An 18,419-nucleotide genomic window follows, 5' to 3' on the forward strand; every position below is an offset into this window, starting at 1 on the left:
CAGTATATATTCAATTCCATGCTCAGGCAATTTACACTTTTCTGCATTCATGCAATATGGGTGTTGTTTAATTGGTTTGGCTTGACCATTATCTACATCATGTACTGCAACCGTGGTTTGCTTGGGAACAACGGGGAATACATCTTTAAACTCCAGAATTAATTCCTTCAGCTGTTGTTGTTGCTTTGGCTGCAGATGAGCCAACTTGTTATCAATGTTTTCCAGAACAACCGAGTTCATTAGCCTAACTGGGACCACGTTTGGCTTGTGAAAATTCTCAGACGAGACAATTGTTTCATTCGCAGGTTTGCCAGATTCATATGTTTTGACAACAACACTCACAGATGGTGCCTGCTTGTCAAAATAAGGCTTTATCATATTTATGTGTACCACCTGTGTTAGTTTACATTGGTCGGGTGTTTTAATAACACAATTCAGATCATTAATTTGAGAGACTATTTTATACGGTCCATTGAGATTCGCCTGAGGTGGATTTGTCAACATTCTTCAACATAAGGTAAGCACCTTATCCCCACCTGGTATTTTCTTTCGCAAGCCCTCCTATCAAACCAACACTTCATTTTGTTTTGAGAAATCTAAGTTTTGTCTCGCTAGACCTCAGGTGTGGAGTAGTTTATCTTTGATCTTCAAAACATAGTCTAACAAGTTAACATGTACATCCCCATTAATCCACTGTTCCTTTAACAAGGTCAAAGTTCCCCTCACTCTACAACCAAATACAAGCTCAAATGGAGTAAATCCTAGTGTTTCCTGTACTGACTCTCTTACTGCGAACAAAAGCAAATGTATTCCTTCATTCCAGTCTTTTCCATTTTCAACACAATATGTCTCAATCATGGCTTTGAGGGCAGAAAGAAATCTTTCTAAAGCCCCTTGTGATTCTGGATGGTATGCAGATGATGTAATTTGTTTAGTTCCCCGTTCATAAACTACCTGCTGGAATAATCCAGATGTAAAATTACTTCCTTTATCAGACTGGATTTTTTTAGGCAAACCAAATAAAGTAAAAAACTTGGTAAGACCCTTCACCACAGTTTTAGCTTTAATATTTCTGAGAGGTATTGCCTCTGGGAATCTGGATGCAGTACACATAATAGTTAGCAGATACGGATGGCCAGCTTTAGTCTTTGGCAAAGGGCCAACACAATCCACTTTAAATTTTGAAGAGGACATACCCTCTGGACTGAGAGTGGACGGGAAATAGTCAGAGAAAAGAGGTGAGGGGTCGGGATGGGGCAAGAGCTGGGGATTGAGAGGTGGATCCAGGCGAGGGGGGAGGTGGGAAGGTGGAAATAGTGACGGGGTGGGAGGTGAGTGTTTGGGGCAACACGGGGCTGCAGAAGATGGAAATTAATTACAAAGAGGTTAGAGAGTATTTGTTATAGAGAGTGCAATAAAGATTCACCAGACTGATCCCTGAGGTGGTGGGGTCATCATATGGAGAAATATCAAATGATATAACCCTTTCATTTAGAGAATCGAGGACTGAGAGGTGAACACTGAAATGCACAACATCATTACCGGTTGAAGCAGGGATCCCAGTCTCTGAAAAAGGGGATGGACGGTCCGGGACTGAAATGAGGGGAAATGTCTCCACTCCGAGGGTGGTAAATGTCTGTAAATCCCCACCACAGAGGGCGGTGGAGACTCAGCGATCATCCTCACATAAATCAAAGGCCGGCAGTTGTGTGGAGAGCGAAGGGATCGCGGAAATGAGGATTGGACAGAAACATGTGGCTGAGATGGGACAGCAGCCGCCATCTTGTTGCTGGTTAGAATGGCCACATCCTGCTGTTTCTCACTTGATGCTTCAGTGTTCCTGTCCAGTGAGGCCTTAGGAATGTGAATAGATATTAGTGTTTATAAACATAGATTTATTTAAATGAAACCAGAACAATTCTGTTTTGGAGCAAACATGAGGAAGTCAGCAGATGCTGGAAATGTGAACAACAACACACACAAAATGCTGGTGGAACACAGCAGGCCAGGCAGCATCTATAGGGAGAAGCCCTGTGGACCATTCGTTCCTGACGTTCCTGCTGTGTTCCTCCTGCATTTTGTGTGGGCAATTCTGTTTTGCGTCTGAACTGTGTGTTGGACCGGGATGGGAATCGAACCCGTAACCGCGACCCGGGGAGGTGGAGGATCGGACGGGGAGATACATAAGAAAAATGCAAAACGTATCTGGTGTAAATATGAAATAATGTGGGAAATGCAGCTGTGGGTCGGGCAGCGTGTGAGGGGCGACGAGCGGAGTCACCGGGACACGTGGGAGACCCACCACCGTCACGTAATCCCGTTTTCCCTCGTAGCAGGGTAGTTCCTTTCAGAGGCCCCGCCCACCGCTGTGATGACGCCCTGATGACACTGCGCATGCTCAGTGCTGCAGGGGCAGTGTTTCTCGTTCTTTGTTGAAGTGGGTCGGTGGTCGGATTGGCAGCGGGTCCGGGTCCTCGCCCCCTGGGGCGGGGAGCCGGAGACGGATTATTCTCTGCGGAGCGACACCAACGACTTTCCATTGGTGAGTGTTGATGCCGGTCCCGAGCTTTAACTTTCCCTTTATCTTAAAAGTCCATTTAAACTTCAGAGTCCCATTCGCTTTCCCGAACTCAAACAAGAGAAAATCTGAAGTTGCTGGAAATGCGAGCAACGCGCACAAAATGCCGGAGGAACTCAGCAGGCCGGGCAGAATCCAGGAAAAGAGGACAGTCGACATTACCGGCCGAAACCCTTCGGCAGGACTGGAGAATAAAAGGTGGGGGTGGGGAGGGAGAGAGAAACACAAGGCGATCGGTGAAGCCTGAAGGGGGAGGGGATGAACTTTCCCGAACTGACGGCCTCGCCTCGCTTCCTTCACAGAATCTGCCGGGGTCGGTCCGGGTTGTATGTGTTTCATACAGTTCTGGTCGCCCCCATTCTCGGAAGGATGTCGGGGCTTTGGACATGGCGCAGAAGAGGTTTACCAGGACACTGCCTGGATTAGAGGGCATGAGCTATAACGAGAGGCTGGACAAACGTGTTGTTTTCTCCAGAGCGGCGCAGGCTGGGGTGAGACTGGATGGACGTTTAAAGATTACGAGCGGAATACGTAGAATATGCAGACGATATCTTTTTCCCCAGAGTTCAAATGTCAAAGATAAGGTAGGTTGCAGAAGATGTGAGGGGCAAGTTTGTTTTCCTCACGGAGTCTGCTGGGTCGGTCAGTGGAATTTGCACCCTCCGCAATAATCACCCTGCGCGCTCACACAACCCCGGGTGGGGGGTGGTTTATTTTCATCCCGTTCGTTGTTGAAGCGGATCGTCTGCGGGGGAGGGGTGGTAGAGGGAGGGAACGGGTCCTCGCCTCCTCGGGCTGGAATTCAGATTCCCATCGGTGAGTACTGAGGCCAGTGTCAAGTCTGGTTGTCTGATGTTGGGCAGTGAGTCCCGGTAACTTCCCGAGCTGTCGGCCATTTACTCAGTTACTGTGGAACACAGCATTTTGTGTGCGGAGGAATTTCTTTAGCCAGAGTGCAGTGAATTTGTGAAATCAGCAGAGCGAGCTGTGGAGGCCATGTTGGGGGGTATTTAAGAGGGAGATTTTGTAGGTTACGATAAGAAGGCCGTGGAGTGGGGCTGTGAGGAGGGGAAGAAAAAGATCAGCCGTGATTGAACGCCGGAGCAGATTCGATGGGCCAAGCGGCCTAATTCTGCTCCTGTGTCTTATGGACCCGGTTTATTGTCGGGGAGACGCACCGACCGGTCACGGTATCCTGCTTTCCGCTCTGATTTCGCCGCAGATCTGCAGCCTGCAGCTTTTTTCCCCGAGGCCCCCCACCCCTTCCGGCTGTGATGTGAAAATCACATCGCGCATGCTGAGAGTCCGCGGAATGGCAGTGATTTTTGGCCGACAGAGTACAGTCACCATTTTGTGCTGCGCAGCACAAGCATCTTTTCCTTTGTTGAGGAAATCTGATATTGCCAATGAGTCCCGTTAACTTCCCAAACTGTCGACTTCACCTCGCTTCCTGGAACTTCTCAAAAACTTTTTCAGTTCAGATAAGCCGGTTTTAAGCCTGGTGATATGTGCTTCGGGGCTGTTCTACCTTCTCCCTAATTGGGGTGGGTGAGAAAGGAGAATGTCCCAGGTTGTGGGGATCTTTCATTTTACCGAGAGAGTGGGAAATCCAGAAAGAGTTCATGTAGAGGAAACTGTTTTCTGTGATGAGCTGATCTGTGTCCGTAACTCTGCAGTTCCTTGCAGTCACCATACCAAGCCATGAAGTATCCGGATGGAAAATATGCTGCATTGATAACATTTGGTGACGGGCAAAGCATACCAAAGTTCTTGTGGTTTGTTCTAGGTTTGTTCCTTTGGGATCTTTTATACAGTAGTATTGTGGTGAACATTTGTTCCATAATGACAGACGAGGTAGCTCATTAAACTCAGCAGTTTTATTGTGATAAACTTAAAATAGACCAGCCAGCAGGACCCGGAGAGTGAACCTAACCAGTGTCATACAGACAAGGGAGGTAATCTTCACACACCCCACTTACAGTTAGGGTGGCCCAGAAATAGACAAGCAAAAACTGTACAATCCAAGCTAAAAGGTAACAATAAATGAACTGGAACATACCATCATAACCCCACAAAAGCATTTTCACACAAGAACAATAAACAGAGCTGTTTGGATTTGGGTATTTGATCCTCCACAATATTCCACGTGCGATTTTAAAATGGATGTGGCAGTGTTTTTTTAAAAGGTCGAGTTGCAAGATCGACAGCAACTTGGGAGTGGTCCGTCACTGGATCGAGCTCAGACCCTCCGTTCGCGAGCCGGGAGCTGATACTGCACCATCAGCCGACTCCACAAATGTAGGTGTGGGCTGTCGACCAGACCCTCCTCTCCTCCCCCCATCCCCCTCCTCTGAGAGTGTCACAGTATGTATCATTAATTCCGTATCTGTGTATTGCTAGAGGACCATCAGTGATCGTCCTTGATCCCTTCTCCCACCTGGTTCCATCTGCTCATTCCTCACTCATCTCGTTCAACCGTTGTCTAGCCTGTATCCAGCCACCTCAGTGATGTATATCAACCATCTTGTTCAACCTCTGTCCAGTCTGTATCCCACCACCTCAACGATATATATCAACCATCTTGTTCAACCTCTGTCCAGTCTGTATCCCACCACCTCAATGATATATATCAACCATCTTGTTCAACCTATATCCCACCACATCATTCAGTCTTTCTTTTAACCTTTGTCTTCATCAATTCTGTTGCACTTTTAGCCTCGGAGTTAATACAGAATCGGTCATTATTACATGGATCTGTGAGAGGATCATCAGGTTCCAGTTCTGTCGGTGTGGTAGTATGAGTTTTTGAACTGTGAATGGCTGAGACACTGCAGCACATTACTGGCAGCAAAGAGTAATGGGAGAGTAATAAGCCTGGGGTGGAGACTCCCAACAGTGTGGAACTGGCTTCAGCCCAGTTCCGTATTTCTGCAGATGGGGCTGAATGGTCCTCCTTCCCCAATGAATCAGAAGTGGTGACTGGGTGTCTGGAAATTTGTTGCAGGAAAATTCCTGATTAGACTACTCCATGTGAGACGTGGGGGGAGTGTGTGAGGATTCCAGGGTAGGTAAGTAGCAGGTACAGCTCTGTGACCCTGTGATGGTTGGCCTGGAATGTCACCCAGTAATGAACCCGCAGGTGACATTACCTGTATTTATGAGCGGTTGAGTAGGTGTTTCTGATCTGGGTTCCGATGTCTGGTGATCGAGTTCATTTGGAAACAATCACTGCTAATCTGAGGAGAGAATGAGTTCCCATTCCATCCGTCATAGGATGAAGCTGTGATTAAATGGGCTGTTCCATCTTTGCACCAGGAAAAATGGTTCAGATGGTGTTTGGAAATCCACCCTCAGTCTCAAGTCTCTGTCAGATAGTGAAAATCAAACAGAAGCTTCAGATGCTGCAGATCTGCACCAAAACCTGAAAATATTTGAAGACTTTGTAACGAAAGTTGTGAACGTGAATCATCAAATTTGTTCCTTTCCCCACAGCTGTTCCTTACCTGTTGAGTGTTTCTGGTAATTCCAGTTTCTCTTTATTACATTCACCCTGGAATAGCTTAAATTTCCAGAAAAGATTGCTAATCACCTTCAGGGTTACAGGAGGAAGGCAGGAACATGCTGTTGGAATAAAATCAGCCATGGTTGAATAGTGGAGTAGACTTGATGGACTGAATCACCTAATTCTATTCCTGCGTCTTCAGTCTTACCATAACTGAACGATGACTCCTTCCTATCCCATGTAAGGGTTTGTGACATGTGACGGACAATTATAGATTTCTTCACTCAGATCATTATATTTGTCTTTAATAATTAAATTTCAGTGAGCTTATGTTTTTTGGTACATTGAGCAGAAATGTTCCCCTTTGCATTGTTAACGTGTTTCATTGTCTTTCTGTTTAAAGTTAGACCTGTGTTGAGAGATTTATTGGAAGAAAAGCCCACATCTGGAAGCAAACCACGACTGTAGACGAGGGAACAGCAGCAAGTGAACCTGCCCAAGGACTGAGAGCATCAACTGGACAGAACCCATCTGACTCAGAGTTAACATTCATTCAGTCAGGAGAAAGTTTGGTGAGTCTCATTTACTCAGACATTGGTCCTGTCCCCATTACATACCTGCACAAAGATAGGAAATAGTTGGAGTGAGACAGAATGTGCCCAGAAGTATCAGTTGCCTCTGACAGATCCAGTTGCAATCACTCCAGATTTGGTAATGTGTTGTCAGCAGTCCAGCTCTACAAAGTCATTCACATTACCTCAGTGTTTGATCATTTGCAGATCTTGCATCTTCTGAAGTAGCTGCAGTGGGGGTTAGTTCTGAATGGGGAGAGGGAGACGGGAGTATTTATACTTAAGATCTTAAAAAAATGTAATTGTTTAAAATTATTTGCTGCAAACTCATTACCCATAACCTATACATTCTCAACCAAATTATTGACATAGATGACAAGTTGCAATAGGTGTAACCATGGAAAACATCACTAGGCACTGGGCTCAAGTGCAATAAACAGCCTCTCATCATCACACTTTGCTTCGTACAATCCAGCTGTTCCCAGACTCTGGGGTTGTGTAACAAACACAATGTTCGCAACAAGATTAGACAGTAATTAATATAAAGAGATTCTTAGGGCACATGAACTGTCTGATCCAATGGACCAGATCCTTCCTTGTTTAAACTTAATTTGCCCCCGGACCCATCCTCCCAGGTCGCGCCCCAAACACCCTCCACCCCGGCAATCCCACCACAACACTCCCACGATTTATCCCACACCTGTACACGTAGACAGATCCCCTTCACCCATGTCCACACTTCCAGCTTCGGGAACCACAACTAATTGATCCCACAATCCTGGCTCGGGAGCAAAACTGAAACCAGGGCTGCAGCACTGGAGAGCCCAGACTGTGCAGGTGTCGGGCTCAGACCCGACCCTTTCCCATTGCAACCAGTCATGTATTTACACGAACCTGAGATCAGCGCCTTCCTCTCCGCTGCCCGCTGACATCAGCTGGGGTTGGCATTGTGCTGCCATTTGCAGGAGGTCCCTGCGTAACTACCTATGGCCGGAGGTCGGAGGGAAACTGTAGAGTGTTTGTCCTTTCATGGTGACACCTCTGAACTCTACATTAACTCCATTCAAATGACTCTGGGTGAAAATTAATGACCAACAAACATGATTCCTCTCGGCGATCAGCTGTCTGAATGGTTCACTCAGTTTTAGATTAAGCGGTATCTGTGGTCCACATTATCAGATTGATTAGTTTCCGAGGAGACAAAGAATGCAGAGATTTTGTTCACTGACTCAAATCTGTGTTTACCCTGCTGGCAATTCTGGTTTACACTAGCAAACACGTTGTTTATGAAATTAGTGAACAACAGGACACCGCACTGATTGAACCACCTCAGATCAAATCACCCTGAAGATCCTCCCAGGAAACATTTGGGGTTTTGTGACCCAACTCGAGAAAAAGGCCATGCAGCCCAGCCATCAACAACATGGCAAAGCCGGACACATATCAGGGGACTTTACGTCACACAGCACTGGATTCAGTGATAAAGCCCGTTAAGTTTCCTCCTTTGTACCCTGAAATCATTAAAAACACCCATTAAACAGCTTTTGAAAACAAGATCTCACCCACACATAACGTCACTCTGCGCCTGATGTCAGGTCTGGGTTCCTCACACTGGGATCTGATGCAGCGATGCGTGCAGTTCCTTGTGTCACATTCACACTGAGACATTTGATCTTTAATGCATAAGGTAAAAATCACCTGACCCACCACCACGGTTAACAGAGGGTTTATGAGCTGAGCTATTCCCATTGGTGCGAAACAATGTCAATCACTGGTTACACCCAATCACGGAAGCAGAGTAGCCGAGAGATTGTTGCCACTGCTGAACCCATTTCCTGCTTCTGCTGAACTCCCCGTCAGAGCGTAACAAACCTCAAAGTAAATGTCCCACTTCTTGATTTATTTCCATTTCCCTCCGAGGTAATTTGGGGCATTTATAAACCCGGGAGTGAGTGATCTGGCAGAAGGATGAGGGTGAGGGATTTTACTGAGAGAGTAAAGATGGTGTGAGGGGGGAGGACAGCATGGAGCCTCAGAGGATGTTTGTCCCAGTGGGGGATCAAGGAGCAGGATGGGGGAAGGAGCCAATTAATAGTGAGGGAAGGGACGAGCTCACCATTGGAAATGTCTGAGCACACGGTGGTGGTAAGCAGACATATCCACCACTTTGGGGGGCAAACCCTGACAGACTGTTGATCTGGATTGGAGTGGTGTTGGGGTGCAAGGATGGACTGGTCTTGGGTCATTGAGTGACTGGATGGGCTGAGAGGCCTGTTCCTGTTGTCTGTGCGTCTATTGAGAAAGAATAACCAGACCCTTTTTGGGTCTGCAGGATTTCCCATTGGCTGTCGTAGGGTCCGGTGCTTGGAGCCCATTTGACCATAAGACAAAGAAGCAGAAGTCAGCTATTCAGATAGTCAGCCATTGAGTCTGCTCCGCCGTTTCAACATGAGCTGATCCAATCTCCCCTTTAGTCTCATTCGCCCGACTTCTCACCATAACCTTTGATGCCCTGACTGCTCAGATACCTATCAATCTCTGCATTAAATACACCCAATGACCTGGCCTCCACTGCCACCCGTGGTGACAGATTCCACAGATTCACCACCCTCTGGCTGAAAAAATGTTTTCACATCTCCATTCTGAATGGGCGCCCTGCAATCCTCAAGTCATGTCCTCTCGTACTGGACTCCCCCACCATGGGAAACAACTTTGCCACATCCACTCTGTCCATGCCTTCCAACATTCGAAATGTTTCTATGAGGTCCCCCCTCATTCTTCTAAACTCCAAGGAGTACAGTCCAAGAGCAGTCAAACATTCCTCATATGTTAACCCTCTTATTCCCAGAATCCTTCTAGTGAATCTTCTCTGAACCTTCTCCAATGTCAATACATCCTTTCTTAAATAAGGAGTCCAAAACTGCACACAGTATTCCAAGTGAAGTCTTACCAGTTCCTTATACAGCCTCAACATCACATCCCTGCGCCCATACTCTATACCTCTAGAAATGAATGCCAACATTGCATTCGCCTTCTTCACCACCGACTCAACTTGGAGGTTAACCTTAAGGTTATCCTGCACGAGAACTCCCAAGTCCTGTTGCCTCTCAGAACTTTGAATTCTCTCCCCACTTAAATAATAGTCTGGCCATTTATTTCTTCTTCCAAAGAGCTTGACCGTACACTTTCCGACATTCTAATTCATTTGCCATTTCTTTGCCCATTCCCTCAATCTATTCAAGTCTCTCTGCAGACTCTGTTTCCTCAGCACTACGGGCCTATCTTTGTATCATCAGCAAAATTAGCCTCAAAGCCATCAATTCCATAATCCAGATCGTTGATATACAACGTAAAAAGAAGCGGCCCCAACACGGACCCCTGTGGAACACCAACCAGAATGGAATCCCTTTATTCCCACTCTCTGTTTCCTGCCAATCAACCAATGCTCAATCCACGTATGCAACTCTCCTGTGATTCTATGGGCTCTTATCTTGTTTAGCAGCCTCATGTGTGGCCCCTTGTCAAGGGCCTTCTGAAAATCCAAATACACAACATCCACCACATCTCCCTTGTCTAGCCTGCTTGTAATTTCCTCCAAAATTTGCACTAGGTTTGTCAGGCAGGATTTTCCTTTAAGGAAATCATGCTGAGTTCGGCCTATCTTGTCATATGTCTCCAGGTACTCCGTAATCTCATCCTTGACAATCGACTCCAACAACTTCCCAACCACTGATATCAAGATAACAGGTCTATAATTTCCTTTTTGCTTCCTTGCCCCCTTCTTAAATAGCCGAGTGACATTTGCAATCTTCCAGTCCTCCGGAACCAGACCAGAATCTGTTGACTTTTGAAAGATGATTGCAAATGCATCCGCAATCTCCACTGCTACTTCCTTCAGAACATGAGGGTACATTCCATCTGGTCCAGAAGACTATACTGCTTCCTGAGTACTTTCTCTGTCGTGATTGTGACTGTGCATATTGCTCTTCCCTGACACCCTTGAATGTCCGGTATATTGCAGAAGCTTTCCTCAGTGAAGACTGATGCAAAATACACATTCAGTTTCTACACCATCTCCTTTTCTCCCAGTACAATTTCTCCAGCATCATTTTCTATTGGTCCTATATCTACTCTCACCTGACTTTTACTCTTTATGTACTTTAAAATCTTTCATTATCCTCTTTGATATTATTTGCTACCTCCCTTTCATGGTTCAATTTTTCACTCTTAATGACCTTCTTAGTTTCCTTTTGTAAGCTTTTAAAAACTTCCCAATCCACTTTCTTCCCACTAAGTTTTGTTTCCTTGTATGCCCTCTGCTTTGCTTTTACTTTGGATTTGTCTGCGCTTGTCAGCCATGGTTGCATACTTTTTCCATTTGAAAATTTCTTTTTCTTTGGAATATATCTTCCTCACTTCTCACATAAACTCCAGCTACTGCTGCTCTGCCGTCCTTTACAGTAAGCCTTGACCAGTTCCCCTCTCATGCCACTGTAATTTCCTTTACTCCACTGAAATACTGACACATCAGATTTCGGCTTCTCTTTCTCAAATTTCACAGGAACTCAGTCATGTTGTGATCACTGCCTCCTAAGGGTTCCTTCACTTCCATCTCTCTAATCACCTCTGATTCATTACACAACACCCAATCCAGTACAGATGATCCCCTAGTGGGCTCAACAATAAGCTGTTCTAAAAAGCCATCTCATTTTACCGTAGTTCTGCAGCATCTGTGGGTTTCATTTCAAGGCCTGCCCCCTCATGCTTGCTTCAACAATCACAGCACATGCTCGCTCCTCCTGGACGGACAGCAGTTTCCTTTCCATTTTGTGTTGGGATAGTCTGCGGGGTCGGAATTGGGAGAGGACCCTCGCCCCCACGGGGCAGTGTGCCTGGGGAAGCATCACCAGCACAGGTTGAATTAAATGCAGCACAAGGCAGGGTAAAAGGGTAAATTACAACTTTAATTTCATTATTACAGAAATTAAACTCACAGCATGTGATACAGAGCTTTTTCAGTTTATTTTGGTCAGTAACAGCTCACAAAGGAGTGTTGCATTATTTTTCATTCTCTGATCAATGCCCTTCAGTGAATAGACAAGTGACCTCAGGAGCGTGAGGTGGGGTGATGGGGGGGGGGGGGGGGGAGGGAAGGGATGTTGTGAACATTGGCTGTAAGGAATGTATTAGACTGAAGAGAAAACTAATGAATATGGGCTTTGCATTTCTGCAAAATCTGTTCAGGATGTTACAAGCATCTTGAAAATGGTGTTTGTGCATTATTCAAAATAAAAAAGAAATTACTGGAAATTCGGGGAGACCTCCAGCTTCCCAGGTAACCACATCTACACCAGTACACCAAGCTGCAACTCCTGAGAGAAGTGTTAAGGAACTGGAGCTGCAAATGCTTGATGTCATTTGCCTCATAAGGGATGCTGAGTAAGTTTAAAATAAAAATTACTGGGTTATCTTTAAAATCATCGTCCACTCAAAGCTTCTCATTAAACTTCTAGACCTGACCTCAATAGATCCTTGTGCAATTGGATCCTGGATTTCCTCACTTGTAGACCCCACTCAGTTCAGATTGGCAAAAACATCTCCTCCACAATCTCCATCATCACAGGAGTACCACAGAGATGTGTACTCAGCCCCCAGTCTATTCGCTTTACACCTGTGACTGTGTGGCTAAGTACCATATATAAGTACGTTGTTGACACCATTGTTGTGGGCTGTATCAAAAGGGGTGGTGAACAAGATACTGCACTGACTGAAGCACCCCGAACCAGATCACACTGGAAAGTCCTCCCCAGGAACACTGGGGGTTTTGTAACCCAACACAAGATAAAGGCTCCACTGCCCACTCCATAACGCCAGGCATGTAGCAGGGGACTTCCCCTCACACAACACTGCATTCAGTGATGAAACCTGTTAAGTTTCCTTTGTTGTTCCACTAAAATCATTTGAAACCTCCATTGAACAGCTTTTGAAAACAAGCTCTCACCCACACGTGACGCCATTGCGTTCCCACACTGGGATATAACTTCAGTCTGTGCCCTCATGTGTCTGATGTCACGTGGGTTCCCCACACCAGGATCACATGCCTGGTGCCACATGTGGGATCCCCACCACTGGATCTAACATCAGTCTGCGCCCCCACCTGCCTGGTGTCACGTGTGGGTACCCCACACTGGGATATGACGTCATGTGTGCAATTCCTTACATAACACTGACACTGAGACAGTTGAACTTTACTGGCTGAGGTAACAATTCCCTGACCCACCCACCCCACCTACCATCAACAGAGGAGTTGCACTCTTCCCATTGGTGCAAAGCAATGTCAATCACTGGTTGCACCCAATAGTGGAGATGGGCCAGCCGAGGGGTTGTTAACCCTGCTGATCACATCTCACACTCCCGCTCTGAACTCCCCGTCAAAGCGGAACAAATCTCAAAGTAAATGTCCTGCTTTTTGAATTATTTACATTTTTCTCCGAGGTAAGTTGGGGGTGTTTGTGAAGTATCTCCTGCGGCAGGTTTCTGATGTATCGCTGACAGTTAGGAGAAGACTTCTCAGCCCTTCAGTTGATGCTGGTTCCCCAGGGAAGGAGGGATCCCAGCAGCAGTAAGAGGGAGAGGGAATTAACTGAGAGGATAAATATGGTGTGAGAAGTTGGATAGGATGGAGTCTGAGGTTGTTTGTCCCTTTCTTGAACAAAAGAACAATGCAAACTTCCAATCCTTTGGTACTTCTCCCATCCCTATTGATGATGCAAAGATCATTGCCAGAGGCTCAGCAATCTCCTCCCTCGCTTCCCACAGTAGCCTGGGTTATATCTCATCCAGTCCCGGCGGCTTATCAAACTTTCAAAAGGTCCAGCACATCCTCTTTCTTAAATTCTGTGCACTCAAGTGTTTCAGTCCGCTGTAAGTCATCCCCACAACTTCCAAGGTCTCTTTCACTTGTGAATAATGAAGCAAAGTATTCATTATGTGCATCAGAATGTTTTAAATGATCGGCTGATTGAGAAACATCTGTTGAGAATGTAGCGGTGAACTCTAACCAAACCAAGTTGCCGTTATTAGCGACCCCACGGATTTGTTATCTTTGCATGGTGTCCCCTCAGCTCCCGTGATGATTGTTACAAATGTCGGTGATATGTATTCGATCCGTTATTAGCAATCAGCAAATGTACAATCTTGAAGCGATGAATCTGAAGTGTAGCCAAGTGTAGGTTCAGCATATTTGAGAGGATAATAACAAAATATATGATATCCATCAGTCCCCAGCTGCGTACTGCATGGAACAAAGCACAAACATGTAACTGATTCCCTTTGCATTTACCACACCCCGAATGATGCGAACAGTTACCATAAAAAAAATCATAAATACACAATACAGATAGGGAACAGATACACAGGCTCAGCACTGATACCAGGTCTTCCACCTGAAATATTCACATACTGTCTGTCTTGTTGAATAATTCCAGCATTTTGTTTTATTTATCTCAAAAGCTTCTTTTCCCAGCTTGCTGTTTTCGATGTATGGCAGGTCTACATTGTGCATAACAAGGTGCCATGTAACTATCTGATATTAGCCAGGTGATAAGTTCAAAGAAATCTTGACTGAGTTTAGGTGATAAAAATGGTCTTAAAGTCCTGCAGGAGAAAATGTCGTGGTTCAGGACAAGATGTCATGATGTTATTTGTGACATTGCATTGTTCGAGATGTCAGTGATTCTATGTAGACTCAAAGCATATATTGCCAGAAGCGTCAATCCCAGATGATGTTAAACTGAAAAGAGAAGAATAGATGTTCCACACTGCGGTAACACTTGTCCATCACTCACCACAACACCACCAGTGGTAGGAGGACAAAGTCCATACACTCCATAGTTTTAGTCTGCTGTAAGTCATCCCCACAATTGTCAAGGTCATTCTGTCGAGAATGTAGCGGTGGGATTCAACCAAGCAAATCTGCCATTGCTGGCGCCATCTGCGGATTTGTCATACTTGCAAGACGTGCCCTCAGCTCCAATAATGATTGTTACAAAAGTAGGGCCTATGTGTTGGGTACTTTATTAGTAATCAGCAAACATACAATCTCGAAGCGATGAAACTGCACTGTACCCAAGTGTAAGTTCAGTGTATCTGAGTGGATAATAACAACATATATTACGTTCATCAGTCCCCAGCTGTGTACTACAGTGAACAAAGCACAAATATGTAACTGATTCCCTTTGCATTTACTACAACCCCAGTGATGCAACATTACCATAAAAAGTATCATAAATACACAATGCAGGATGCAATGCTGATAGAGAACAGATACATGGCTCCTACACTCAGGCTCAGCTCTGAAACAGGGTCGTCCATTTGAAATATTAACATGCTCACTGTCTTGTTGAATAATTCCATCATTTCGTTTCATTTATTTTGATGATTAATCCCAACTGGCAGTTTTGGACGTGTGACTTGTCAACATTGTGTTTAACAAGGTGTCATATAACTAACTATCTGATAATAGCCAGGTGATATGCTCAAAGAAATATTAATCAAGTTTTGGTGCTAATAATGGTCTTGAAATCCTGCAGAAAGAACGATAGTTGTTCAGGGCAAAATGTCACGATGCTATGTGTGACATTGCGTTGTTCAGGTTGTCAGTGTGTTATTCTTTCGATACAAATCATATATTGACATTGGTGTCAATGCCAGGTGATGTTAAAATGAAAGGAGACGGTGAGAATCAGGTGTGACTGAGAAATCTGTATAATCCAGTGACGAGAGGAATAGAAGCCTGATCGTCAGCAGAAATGATTCAGCCCACACTGCTGGAACAGTTGTCCATTACTCATCACAGCGCCACCAGTGGTAGGAGGGCCAAAGCAGTGGGTGCTGTCTGCTCAATCTGCCTCACCATTCCATTGACACATCAGTCCCAGTCCAGGACACAAGATTGGTTCCTAAAAGGGAATTGTCTGCAATACAATGAGTAGATACCCTGTAGAATCCTGGTCCAGTATATAGTCCACGGAGAATGTGGAAATGGACATTGTGTGACTGTGGGTAGATCAGGCCATGTTTAGTGTTTGGTGGGTAGACCCAAGATGTTTGGAAGTGTTTGCCTCAGTTTAAAAACAAAACAGCGTTCTCCTTTAAACCCCAATTGATGTTTGACCCTCCTGTTTTTTTTTGTTACAGAGCAGCAAAAACAGATCACAGCTTTCCTCAAAATGGGTCAAGGTGCAAGCAGTGGAGGAGTTCCAGTGGAGTCATCATCGGGAAAGGACACGGGTCTGTTGGCAAATTATTTTGATTTATAACTACTCTACTGATTCTGTGTCTGGGTTTGATTCAATATCGGCAATTCACAAAATGTTTGTGAAAACAAAGCAGAGAGATGAGAGAGATTTAACATCTCACAGTTACACGTGGAAGAGTACACGTGCTCCTGCTCCTCTAGCAGATTGTGATGCACATTAAAATATCAATTTAATCCAGAAGACAAGATATTCTGCAGATGCTGAAAGTTTTGGGCAACACAAAGACACACAAAAGATTTGCAGAACTCAGCAGGTCAGGCAGCAACCATGGAATGGAACAAACATTTGACATTTTGGATCAGAACCACAAGGAATAGAAATTAGTGTGACAATATCTCGAATTTCTGTCCCCTCGTTTCCAGTCCGATGAAGGGCCTTGGCTCGAAACGGTGATTGTTTATTCTCCTCCATAGATGCTGCCTGACCTGCTGAGCGCCCCAGCATTTTGTGAGTTATTCCAGAGATTTTCTGAGGAAGGGGTTGTCCAGGTGGGCAGACAGTAACCCAGAGCAAAGCGGTGGTGATGGACAGTATCGGGAGAGTGATGGTGATGGGTTACTATATTCCCAGGAATAAGCAAAGTCCTTTGAAAACAGAGAGTATATTAACGGGGACAAGAAAGAGCAGCCTTCAACAGATGGAACACCCCAGCCCGAGCCCGTTTCAGACCGGGATCTGACAGCACACTGCGCCCCATCCTGCCTGCTGTCACATGTGCATTCCCCACATCTCGTGTGCACTTCTTCATGCCACAGTGTCGCTGAGATGGTTAAGCTTTACGGTCTAAGGAAACAATTACCTGACCCACCTACCCCACCCCATAGTCAACAGAGGAGTTACACTTTTCCCATTGGTGCAAAGCGATGTCAATCACTGGTTACACCCAACAGCAGAGATGGGCCAACCGAGAGGGCGTTACCGCCACTGAGCACATCTCACACTCCTGCTGCGAATGCTTCGTCTAATCAGAACAAACCCCAAAATGTCCCACTTTTTAAATTATTTCCCTTTCCCTCTGAAGGAAGTTGGGGGGTGTTTATAAAGCGTCTCGTGCGGCCAGAGTCTGATGTATCGCTGACAGAGAGGAGGAGACCGCTTGGCCCATTGTCTCAATGCCGGCTGCCTGGGGAGGTAGGGAACCCAGCAGAAGGAGGAGGGAGTGGGAATTAACTGTGAGGATAAATATGGTGTGAGGGGATCGATAGGATAGAGTCTGAGAGATTGTTTATCCTGGTCGTGGATAAAGATGCAGGATGGGGGAAGGAGCCCATTGACAGCGGGGAAGAGAAAAGGGGGGCTCGTCTATGGAAATGTGAGAGCCCTAGAAGGTGGCGAGAAGAGATATTCACCTCTTCGGTGGGCAAACTGTGGCAGACTGCATCCTCATATTGTTAGTGACACAGAATTGTATAATTACTGTTCCGTGTGTTATCTGAATGTACTTGCCTGTGATGCTGCCACAAGTCAGTGTTTCTCTGTCCCTCTACCTTAGAACAGATCACAACGAAACAATATTAGTCACCATCATCCATGCTGAGTATGAACTATCTACAACTGACCTATGTCGTCTATTGGCAAGCCAATTCTGGATCCACAAAGCAAGGTCTCCTTGGATCCCATCCCTCATTATTTTCTGAATGAGCTTTCCATGGGGAACCTTAACTAACGTCTTACTGAAATCCATATACAGTACTTCCACTGCTCTACCTTCATCAATGTGTTTTGTTGCATCCTCAAAGAATTCGATCAGGTTCTAATGCATGATCGGCCCTTGGCAAAGCCGTGCTGACTATGCCTAAGCAGATCATGTCTCTCTCAATGGACTGAAACCTTGCCTTAGCATCTTCTCCAAAGCTTGCCCACCACTGAAATAAGACTCACTGGTCTATAATTTCCTGAGTTATCTCTACTCCATTTCTTGAACATGAGAGCATCATTTGCAACCTTCCAATCCTCCGGTACTTCTCCACACCTAATTGATGATGCTGTGGCGACCCACTTCCCACTCATCGACGCCACAGCCGATTCCTGCGTCCGAGCGCTGATTGCAAGCTGGCTAGCATGCTTTGGCCCACATTAGCTCCGACAGAGGTGCCCAGTTTACCTCCAGCTTGTGGTCAGTTGTGGCCAGCCTGTTGGGAACGCAGCTACACCACACAACTGCCTACCACACCACACAACTGCCTACCACACACAGTCAAACGGACTAGTGGTGCATTTCTACCATCACCTGAAGTCACTCGCATGGCCTGCCTAACTGGGTGGCTGAGGTTTCCTTGGTCCGCAGAGTGCCCAAAGAGGATCTGCACACCTCGTCGGTTGAGTTGGTGTACGGCGCACGCCTGATTGTCCCAGGAGAGTTCATACCAGCCTCAAGGGGCCAAGAGGATGAACCCGCAGCAGTCCTGTACAGACTACGCGAAAAGTTCAGCAACCTGGCCCCCGTA

The 18,419-nt window shown here is 45.8% G+C and overlaps 1 protein-coding gene across 3 annotated transcripts in view; it reads left to right on the top strand.

Moving 5' to 3' along the window:
- Positions 1–2,389: 2,389 nt before the first annotated feature.
- The window catches only part of LOC132388643 (NACHT, LRR and PYD domains-containing protein 3-like), a 44,496-nt gene continuing 28,466 nt past the window's right edge, over positions 2,390–18,419 (top strand). Inside the window, exons 1-4 of one of the 3 annotated variants that reach the window (XM_059961010.1) lie at positions 2,410–2,542; positions 3,054–3,162; positions 6,484–6,652; positions 15,851–15,943. In XM_059961010.1, the coding sequence (XP_059816993.1) occupies positions 15,883–15,943 (61 nt within the window). In that variant the 5' untranslated portion in view covers positions 2,410–2,542; positions 3,054–3,162; positions 6,484–6,652; positions 15,851–15,882. Of the gene's footprint in view, positions 2,543–3,053; positions 3,163–4,788; positions 4,877–6,483; positions 6,653–15,850; positions 15,944–18,419 lie in introns of those variants that run through there. The other 2 variants (XM_059961009.1, XM_059961011.1) reach the window with 2 other exon arrangements.

Source organism: Hypanus sabinus, unplaced genomic scaffold (assembly GCF_030144855.1).
Source record: "Hypanus sabinus isolate sHypSab1 unplaced genomic scaffold, sHypSab1.hap1 scaffold_370, whole genome shotgun sequence".
Taxonomy (NCBI): Eukaryota; Metazoa; Chordata; class Chondrichthyes; order Myliobatiformes; family Dasyatidae; genus Hypanus; species Hypanus sabinus.